The sequence below is a fragment of the Siphateles boraxobius genome, unplaced genomic scaffold (genome assembly GCF_051911475.1).
Source record: "Siphateles boraxobius isolate OS27281-9 unplaced genomic scaffold, OSU_SipBor_1 26, whole genome shotgun sequence".
Taxonomy (NCBI): domain Eukaryota; kingdom Metazoa; phylum Chordata; class Actinopteri; order Cypriniformes; family Leuciscidae; genus Siphateles; species Siphateles boraxobius.
Genome location: NW_027508876.1, coordinates 20,182,034 through 20,193,333, shown reverse-complemented (window position 1 = coordinate 20,193,333; position 11,300 = coordinate 20,182,034). Strand labels below are relative to the sequence as shown.

General features: G+C 35.9%; 1 protein-coding gene across 4 annotated transcripts in view; it reads left to right on the top strand.

Annotated features, from left to right (window-relative positions):
* Positions 1-4,359, top strand: part of zfhx4 (zinc finger homeobox 4) — an 86,609-nt gene extending 82,250 nt beyond the window's left edge. For all 4 annotated transcript variants that reach the window (XM_077244709.1, XM_077244708.1, XM_077244707.1 and 1 more), the window contains one exon: positions 49-4,359. In XM_077244709.1, the coding sequence (XP_077100824.1) occupies positions 49-1,529 (1,481 nt within the window). In that variant the 3' untranslated portion in view covers positions 1,530-4,359. The remainder of the gene's footprint in view (positions 1-48) is intronic.
* The last annotated feature ends 6,941 nt before the right edge of the window (positions 4,360-11,300 follow it).

Here is an 11,300-nt window from a genome sequence, read left to right as displayed (position 1 = left end):
GATTCTGCAGTCAAATATTTCAATATTATCTATACTACTGTATTTCAGCTTTAGCGTCTCCTGGTGCTGGCATGCTTGGGTTCCCTACTCCAGCCACCCCTTCTCCTGCCATGTCTCTCAGCAGTACCCCAACCAAGACTCTTCTTCAGACACCTCCCCCTCCTCCTCCTCAGCCCCCTGCACTTCCTCTTCCTCCCACTCCTTTGGCAGCAAATCAGACTGAGCAGCACATAAAAGAATCAGAGAAAGACAAGAAGCTAGAGAAGACCAAGGTGAAAGAAAGAGAAGCCGACACTGCCCGTCCCGAGACCCCAATTGTGAAGAGAAGAGAAAAGCCCTCGCCGACACTTTCAGTGCTAGGAAAATTGGGAAGTGAGGCTCAGATGGACCCAGCACAACTGCAAGCACTTCAGAATGCCATTGCTGGTGACCCAGGCTCCTTCTTAGGGGGACAGTTCTTGCCTTATTTCATCCCTGGCTTTGCATCTTGCTTCTCGCCCCAGCTCCCTGGTGGAGTACAGGGGGGATACTTCCCTCCTCTGTGTGGAATGGAGAACTTATTCCCCTACGGCCCTGCAATGCCGCAGGCTATCGCTGGGCTTTCACCAACTGCCCTGTTGCAGCAGTACCAACAGTACCAGCAGTCCCTCCAGGATTCCTTACAGAAGCAGCATCAGCAGCAGAAGCAAATTGAAACACAGCAGAAAACGCCCACTATTAAGTCAACAAGTGCACAGAGCAACTCTCTCAAACAAAAAGAGGCTATTGGAACTAAGGATGATAAAGGCTCTTCAGCAGAAAGCACAAATGAAGAACCCCAAACGAATACCAAAAGTTCAAGCTTTCCAGATGCGTTTATCGTTCCGTCCATCAAACACGAGTTTATATGCAGAAAGTGCCAGATGATTTTTGCTGATGAAGACTCAGCAGCTCGCCACCAGAAGTCCTTCTGTTACTTTGGACACCCTTTTATTGATCCACAAGAGACAGTTCTTCGCAAGGCCGTAAGCAAGTACAATTGCATAGCCTGCAACGTGTCCGTCAGTGGGAACGAAGCACTTGGCCAACACCTTCAGTCGAGCTTGCACAAAGAGAAAACAATCAAACAAGCAATGAGAAATGCCAAAGAGCATGCTAGATTATTACCTCACTCAGTCTGCTCCCCTTGTCCTAACACCACATCTACCTCGCAGTCTGCAGCTTCTTCTAATAACACCTTGCCTCATCTCTCTCACTTGTCCATGAAGTCCTGGCCAAATATTCTTTTCCAGGCCTCAGCCAGGAAAGCTGCTTCCTGCCCATCTGCTTCTCCTCCTCCCCTTTCCTTGCCTTCAACGGTTACCTCAACTTCGTGCAGCACCTCAGGGGTTCAAACCTCACTACCCACCGAAAGCTGTTCAGACGAGTCTGACAGTGAGTTAAGCCAGAAGCTGGATGACTTAGATAACACGTTGGAAGTCAAGGCTAAGGCAGCGTCCGGCCTAGATGGCAATTTCAGTAGTATCAGAATGGATATGTTCAGTGTGTAGGAGTGAAAACGAATCCCTTGCTTAAACGAAAAAAAAAAAAGACTTTTAACTGCAGTTCCAAAGTTTCTCTAACCCAAAAAATTACAGTACCAAAAGATTGACTCAGGATTGTTTTTCCCATATTGATATGCTGGCAAGAAAATGATTGATTTTTGTTATGGACAGAACTGTTGCAGATGCTTGACTGAGCTTATATTGTATACAAAAACATGGAATAGGAAAACTCTCACAAGTTCTTTTGGAGCTTGATTCAAGCCAAAAATTCTCACGATAGCAAATTGCACCTCAGCTGGATTGATTTCCAAATGCTAGCATGTACTGTATGGGATAATGATCCAGAACTTTCAAAGAGAATTTCTCTTAGTTTAGTTAGGTGTAATTCAGTAGCTTTAAATTCTCAGGTCAGAACATAACATTTCTCATTTGTTGAAACAGCAACGAAGCCTGCTTATAAATGGCTTTTACCAAAACATGTCAAGCTTTATTGGAGGCATTTCCTTGATGTGTGTAGTGTACCAAGAGACAATATAACTGTTACTGGACAACGCGCATATCCTTTTAGTTTGCCCTACGAGAGAGTATGTTTTTACCACTGAGGGAATTTAGAATGGTGAAGTCATGTGTATGCCCCTGTGTTTGCCAGTTTGTATTGCCACAAGCTGTATTTATATACAACACCCTTTTTTCTTGTAGAATATACTAATAATCTGTGCCAACTCTTACCTTCTTTCTTTTACCTCTCATCACACCCTTTTCTGAAGAGGTAATAATTCTAGTTTTGATAGACTCTTCGAAGATTATGTGAATAGGACATTTTTTCATTTGTGAATTGCTATACTGTTACGGTACTCGCTTGTGTCTGGACTATAGTGCACTTATTTGATTTCATTTTTTTTTTTTTTTTTTTATTATTATTTGAGTTAGGCCATATCTTAATTTAATAGATATAATTTTTCAGTGTTTGTTTGTTTGTTTGTTTGTTTTAATTATTATTTGTGTGTAGTTCAGCAGCAGATTGGTCCACATTTGTTAGACGTTTCACACCTAACAATCCAGAGACATTTAACAATTGGTGCATTCATGAAAGTAGTACTGTATACTTGAAACTGAAAAAGTGCAAGTTGGACAAAATGTGTTGGAACAAAATGGTATGAACATTTGCTTCTTTTAAATAAGAAAGCTGCTTTTAAAAAGGGGGACAAAGCATTTGTTTTATAAAATGAAAATATTGTTTCTTGTACTTCTGTAGGACTGAACACAGTGTTACCCCTATACACTGCCATATAGTGGATAGGCTGTTTCTTCCATTCTACTCTGGGCACTTCTGTTAATGTCATGAACATAGACCATTTCCCATCATATTTAGTGATACTTGGATTACAAAGTATTATCTTATGACGTTATGCTGCTACTGTGTAATGTTTTTGTTTTTACGTTTTTTATCGCTTGCCATAAATTTCAGCTTCCTACTAGACAGAATACTGATTCATCATGAATTACATTGTTTTCTTTTGTTTTCTTTTGTTTTTGGCTGTGTAACTTAAAGAATGTGAATGCTGTCAAGGGTGTTTAATTTTTACGAATCACTTTCTGGTTTGATACAGTTGGACAATGTGATTCATTCCAAAGTAACAGAAGGCTTAATGTATGAAAGTAAAAGGCTCGTGAACAAAGAAAGCTAAGCTGTTGTACATATTCGTAGTTGGCTGTGCATGGTACAAATTTATTAATATGAAGAAATGCAAAAATGTATTGCTTTTGGTATTCCTATTCTGAGATGAACAAGTAGCATGTAATGCAACTGTTTGACAGGTTAAATCAAATCATGCTTAAAAATTGTTTCAAACGATGAAATTAAGTAACATTTCATTTTACTTTTTATTGCTGTACAGGTGTATTTTTTTTCTGTTAAAGGTAAAATGTCACAGTTTTCAATTCTCTTTTTTGTGGACTTTTTAATGTTCTTATTTGGAATTTTAATATTTTAACGCTTATTTTAATCCTGAAGACACTTTTTGATTGTGTTTCACAAGAGACATCTTGGCCTCCTAAGGTGCAATCCTGCCTCTGTCCAAAATATGAGCGACTGTCCTGATTCCAAAGGCTTTTAGAACTCTGCTTTTGCCTTTCCCTGAATGTGGAACAGCATTTAGAGACTGAGCTGTCAGCTAGCACCGTGCGCTAAGGTGTTAGCCTGGACCAGAATGCTTCCCACACAAAGGACTGGTAAAGCAAAAAAAAAAAAAAAAAAAAACACAAAAAAAAAATATATAAAAAAAAAAAATACAAAAAACAAAACAAAACAAAGGATGGTCCAAAAATGTAATTGTACATAAATGTTGCAACTGCACAGCAGCCAAAAAACCTTTCTACGGATGGATAGTGTCAAGCATAGGAGGACAACCTTTTAAAGGTTGATTTTAGGATTGTTCTTCTGGATATCAAAGGGATGATCAAGGCGTAATCATATTCTACACAATACGTACTTTCAACGCCTGGGTAACATAGAAAATGCACCCCAAGGTTTTAATAAAAAAAGATGCCCCTATGGCGAAAACTTTAAATAAACTAAACCAAAAATGTTATTGATGTTTTATATATAGAGAGTAGTCTCATTAGTTTTTGTTACTGTAATGTTTGAGGTCTCAGCTGTACCGTATTACGGTAATAACATGGTTTTGAAACTTTTTTTATTTTGTCACAGACCTGTTGTCATAGTTGAAATGACGTTTATTGTAGATGGTATTTGAACAACTTCTTCTGGAAATAGTTCATCAAGTATGTTTGTTGCTCATTGTTGTGATACATTAAAAACTGTATCTGCAAACCACTTCTGTGCCTGGCCTCACTGTCCTTGTTTCTTTCCATTTTCACTGACATCCGTTAAAACTTTACATTTTAGCCGTCAGTATTATTGCATAACATCACAAGTGAAAGACGTAAATTCGAGGAGCCACTCCATTCTTACACTGAGCTCATGCTGCCAATGAGCTAGAAAAGAGGTCACATTATCCCTAAATCCACACGGAGAACATTTTTAATTTCACATGGTATGCCTTTACATGTTATTTGGTTGTAATCTGGCTTTATCCAGATGCAATGGATTATCTCTAGAAGTGTCAATCTCAAGAGCCTTTCTGCAGGTATTTGTCTAAGCTTCTCCCCTGGAAGAGATAATGTAATATTCATCAATCTACCAAGCAGATCATCCAGCAGAGAAAAAAAGGACTTTGCATACTTCTCTTATAATCACTAGTCATTTTTATAGCTCACACACAAAAAGGTTTGGATGATTGTAGTAAATTGCATTTTAACTTGTTTTTAAAACAAACCAGACTGCAGTTTATCCTGCAGTCACACTCAATCTTTAGTGGTTTCACATTATTTTGGTGGTCCCTCTATCACATTCTGTTGACTATAAGTAACATTGCACCTACATGTCTACTAACTCTCATTAGAGTGTCCGTAGACTGGGTCAGGGTTAGAATAAGCTGACATGTTTGCAAAGTTACTTATAGTCAATAGAATGTCTAGTGAGTTTGCAGATATTAAGCAGACAGTCTACTAATACTCAGAGTTATATGTAGTCAACAGAATGTTCAAAAGGGACAATCAAAATAAAGTATTACCCCATTAGTGACTAGAAAATAATTCTCCAAGGCATTTATCCCAGTTTGGACATCTATGATCAACCGAATAATTATTTGCATATTTTGCCATATATCATCTATTCCCACAAACCTGTGTTGAGGACATTTGGATGTCATTCCTATTATTTTTCCTGTATCTTGCTGCTGCGTATAGGCAGGGTCACACTGTTTTGTGATTGGATAGGGTTTGACCTTTGGAAGAACAATAGCAGAAGGCATTTCGCTTCTGCCCTCTCCCCACACCTTCTCTATATCTTTCCACAGTTGTTGGCTGACATTTAAGACTTAGGGATCTATCCCAGTAGCTCTGTGTGTATCCTGTGCATTGTGATCTTTGTGAATTGTGCCATTGTTTTTCTCTGGAATGAGAGAGAGGACATCTGATGTTAATACACATATTTGAGTCCACTTGTACTCGTAAAAGCTATTCGGAGTACATCATTGTCACTAAAATATCTGAAAGTGTTTAAGATGACTATTGAATAGTATTTCATTTATTCAAATCTTTATATCGTTGGAATTTCTTCAAATACTTGTCACATCAGTCAAACAGACAATTAAATCTGTCCATACGGGATGCCTGGCATCTAATGGTATTTCTTATACAGTCGAAGAGATGATATGCAGCTGATGTGTCGCATGCTAATGTTTATTGACGCATTTACGGTTGATATTTTCTCAAGCCATTTGTTGGGTCTGGGGACAGTAAACTGAATAAAAAGTGATTGGATCTTTGTCTCTCTTGCCACTGAAATCCCAAGTGTAGAATACTAATTCCTGTATTTAGTCCCTGAACTCAGGTCTTTCATATTAAACTGATTCAATTATAATTAAATTCTGCACATGAGAATGTATCATTCCTGCACGATTCCTAATTTACTGTAGCATATATTATATTATCCCAAGAAAATGCATCATCCCAGAATTTGTGATTTATTTACATTGAAATTAAGCTTAGAAACATAACATAGAATACACATAGGTTGCCAAAAACATCTGTCTGTCTGTCTGTCTGTCTGTCTGTCTGTCTATCTATCTATCTATCTATCTATCTATCTATCTATCTATCTATCTATCTATCTATCTATCTATCTATCTATCTATCTATCTATCTATCTATCTATCTATCTATCTATCTATCTATCTATCTATCTATCTATCTATCTATCTATCTATCTCTATATCTAGAATCTGTCTGTCTATCATCTATCTACAGTATCTAGAATCTATCTGTCTATTGTCTATCTGTCTGTCTGGCTATCTAATCTATCTATCGTCATTTTTCCAAACAAGACATGTGATCAACATATTTTATTGATTCTGGAACAACATTCCTGTCCGAAAATCTTACCCTACCCATAACGTTTCTCGCAAATCTGATTGGTTGATTGGAATGTTGTTCAAGTTTCAACAATGTTGATTCAGGAACATGTTGTACTTGGTGAAATCTAGTCCACCCTATCCATTCATTCATCAATCCTTTTTTGTCTTCTATTTGTTTTCTTGCATGCTTGTTTTTTCATAGATTTCTATATTATGTCCTCCTTTAATCTTTCCTCTTTTTTAATGTTCCTACTCTCAGAAGTGATCACAAGAGCTATTTTAGTTTGTTCTTTGATTCATAAACTAGCTCAGTTCCCTACACCTGTGCTTCATTTACCATGTGCACCTGAGCTGTCCCACCAGATGTGTGTTCACATTCGAGGAACAAAATTGCTAATAATTTATGCTGGCCTGACTGTAGAGGCCTTGTATTAATAGAACAATTCTGCATTTGCAACAGAGTTGGATCAGTTCTCTAATTCCAATTTGCATTCATCAGAAGAGCATTTGTGTCTTAAGCAGCTATAAGATGTTAAATGTTAAATTCAAAATATGTATTTTCTAATAAATGTTTAGTTATTAAGTTACAAAGAAGCTAAAAGTTAACCATAAGTTTAACCTTTTCTTTTTTAGAAGAAGAATCACAGCAGTAGCGAAATGGTGTTCGCAACATGAAGTTTTTGTGTTCTCGCAAGGTCGCAAGTTTGAGTCCAAATCTCATTTTACTTTCTCTCCAAATACGTTGTTTTAACTTTATACTGTCCTGTGGTATTAATGTAAAAAAGGCCAGATAAAAACAGGATTAAAGCTGTAGAGAGAGACCTCACTGAGACTTCAAACTTCAATACGATATATAATATTCCCCCCAGCAGCACACAGCGGACAAATATGGAGGAAAGCTGAAGAGATAAAAGAATTATTCCATCCTGAGAGTGAAATAAGCTCCCAACATTGCCAATATCCATCCATGTAGGCGATGTGCTCAACAAACACAAGTATCTAAGGAATGGGAGAGTAAGGAGACCTAAGAGAAGTCTAAATAAGCCAGAGAGCTACACCTCTGAAACAAATGCTCGCAAAAAAAGATGCTGTTTGGAACCCGCTGGGACTTCCCAGGCAGATTGTTCTGTTATGTTTTCTGATATGCTCAGAAAACCACACCTCCCAGATGGCTTGAGATGAAGGTTGGGAGACACTATTGCTTAAGACAGATAAAACTAGTTGTATGATACCATCCCTCACAGAGAAATGTCTTATTTCCTTCTCCCAAACAAAACAATACTTCTCTGCTGATGTTCAATGCATTTTAGTTGAGGCCATACATCTAAAGAAACACCGTGAATTGTTGAACACCTGAGGCATTGACGATGTTTAAAGAACAGCAAGGCGTTTTTTTAGATTTGATATTACAAAAGACACATCTTTTCTTTTCTTTTTGTTGGCTTTCTGAATTGTGCATAAAGTTCCAGTTTTTGTTATATAAAATGCCTGTTATGCTTCAGACTGCATGTATTTTCTTCCTCAAAGTTCACTCTTCAGATTGCTGAATAGGAAAGCAGCTTTTCTAACTTTCAGCTTTTATGTTCCTTAAATCAACAAACTGCCGTGGATATTTCAGCTGTGTAAGGGAGGGCAGGCTGAAATAGCAGGTGCTTTGTCAAACCCGTCAAACCTTAAGTCTGTTTGAATTACGCAAAATCTGTTCGAGATGCATAGACAGTGAGATGCAAAAACAATTGTCCGTTTTTATATAATCACAAGGACAACAATGTATACATCCACTAGAGATGAATATTTGCTCTTTTTTGGGCATTTTGTTTCCAAACCCAGTTTGTGATGTCATTAAGGTCTGGATGGTGACTAAAGTGAAATATTACATGCACTTTGTCCTGCTCACTATGATTTAGATGGACTGATAAAAGTTGAAATGCACCAAAACACAGCAGTATATTTATATATATGCACATTTGTGCTTTAAGCAAATGCTTAAACATGAAGTTTATTGTAAGTAAAAGTGTCAAGTAGTAGTGAACTGTTTTTGAGAGTTAATTAATTAAAATGTCACTTTTATCACTGATTTATTGACTTGAAATCTGTATTATACTTCTAGGGGATAGTAGAAACTTCTTGAAAGTCTCTTTTGGTCAGAGAGTGTCTGCTAAGAGCATTACTGTAAATATTAATGTAAAGCAGTTTGGATTTGCTTTTCTTCACAATGTCTGCTCGAGGGAATGTGCAAGGCCAAAACCTAAATCCTTCTCTTAATTTACTTCCAGCGCATGTTCCGCTGGGACCGCCACGAATTGAGGTTGAGACTCTGCATTATACAATATTCATATTTAATTGTTTCTTACACAGGAAACAACACTATGGCAACCACAGTAAACATGTCATGTTTCATAACTCGTTAAATACAATTTAAAAAAAAATTTAAGCAGAGGTCTGATTTTTTATGAGCACTTGGACGTTTTCAGAAATAAAGGTGACATTATGGGGGAACGATGTAAAGGTGTTCAGGGGTTCTTTTTTAACCGTAGCCAGTCTTTCTTTGTTCTATTAAACCGAAACTATATACAGTATATTCATTAACCATTTCAGTTGTTTCAGACTCTTGGTGATTATATATATATATATATATATATATATATATATATATATATATATATATATATATATATATATATATACCATTACTATTTTTAATGTTTTTGAAAGAAGTCTCTTATTCTCAAGCCTGTATTTATGTGATGAAACCCAAATAAATTAAAAAACCCAGAAAAAAACAGTAAAATTGTAAATTATTCATATTATTTAAAATAATAGTTGTTTATTTTAATGTACTTTAAGTATAACTTATTTATGTGATGCAAAGCTGAATTTTTATTAGACATTATTCCAGTCTTCAGTGCAACGTGATTTTTCAGAAATCATTCTAATTATGCAAATGTATTATCAATGTTGGAAACAGTTATGCTGATTACTATATTTATAATTAATAAATATATTTTTTTATAACCTGTGATACTTTTTTCAGGATTCTTTGATGAGTAAAAAGTAAAAAAAAAAAAAAACGGTATTTGTAACAATATACACATACCGTTTAAAAGTTTGGGGTCAGTATTTTTTTTCTTTTTCTTTTTTGAAAGAAATTAATACTTTTATTCAGCAAGGATGTGTTAAATTGATAAGTGATAGTAAAGATTTATATTGTTAGAAATTATTTGTATTTTGAATAAATTCTGTTCTTTTCAACTTTTTACTCAATGAATCCTGAAAAAGTATCACAGGTTCCACAAAAATATTAAGCTGCACAACTGTTTCCAACATTGATAATATCAGAGTATCAAATCAGCATAGAAAGAATGATTTCTGTAGGATCATGTTACACTGAAGACTGGAGTAATGATGCTGGAAATTTAGCTTTGCATCACAGAAATAAATTATATTTTAAAGTAATTGTAATAATATTTCAAAAATATTACAGTTTTTTTATGTATTTTTGATCAAATTAATGCAGGCTTGTTGAGAATAAGAGAGTTTTTTCAAAATGCATGTGTGTTTATATATATATATATATAACACCATTAGCTTCTTGATGAAAGCCGACAAAAATATCCATCATTTAGAATCTACATATATGTTTATGATGATGCAGCTCACAGATGGTTCTGTTGTAAATTAGCATAAATATATAAAATAAATACACATGTATAAATAAAATAAAATATTTACACATATATATTATTTAAAGGATCTTTTTAAATGACAGTATGTTGTTAGTCTGTCAATGTCAAAGGTCAACAATATTTGTTTGAATCATTTAAATGACTTACTAAAAGATGTTTACTAGACAGTCTGAAGCCAACATTCTATCTCCGCCATTCATTGTACAACAAAAAACTTTTCCATGTTATGCATATTCGAACTCTGAATATCAGATGCCTGTTGCAGATTTCTTCTGGTGCAACATTATTCATTTATTCATTGCAAAGATGTTGAACAAGAGGCCAGCCATTGTATTCTCCGAGAGCGGTTGTGTGTTTTGGCAGTGCCTGTCTGAGTCCTCCCTGCATATTTACAAAGAGCACAGCCATATGTAAATTACAAAAGCAGTGCATCGCACGCCTGTGCTGCACAAAAGACCCTCTCATTTCCAAACATGGGACTTGGATTACATGCATTTTGCCCTCTAACCTGTTTAGCACTCAAAAGGTTTCTCAGATTTGTGAGAAGGGGAAATCACAGGTCAGAGCTCAAATGATGACATTAAGGACCTTTATTCAAACATAAATGCAGACAGTATTTGCATTTTCCCCATAATATACAGGTGCTGGTCATATAATTAGAATATCATCAAAAAGTTGATTTATTTCAAGAATTCAACTTAACAGGTGAAACTAATATATTATATAGACTCATTACATGCAAAGTGAGATATTTCAAGCCTTTATTTGTTATAATTTTAATGATTATGGCTTACAGCTTATGAAACCCACAAAAAACAAAATCTCAGAAAATTAGAATATTACATAAAAACACACAGTAATTACACAGGTATACCATGGTCATAGAACCAGGTTTTGGTTCTTTTGGCAGTTTTGGCAGGTGCAAATCCTGCTGGAAAATGAAGGAAGCATCTCCATGAAGCTTGTCTGCTGAAGGAAGCAGGAAGTGCTCTGAAAATGTCCTGGTAGACGGCTGCGTTGAGTGGACAGCACAGTGGATCAACACCAGCCGATGACATGGCTCCCCAAACCAACACAGACTGTGGAAACTTCACACTGGACTTCAAGCATCT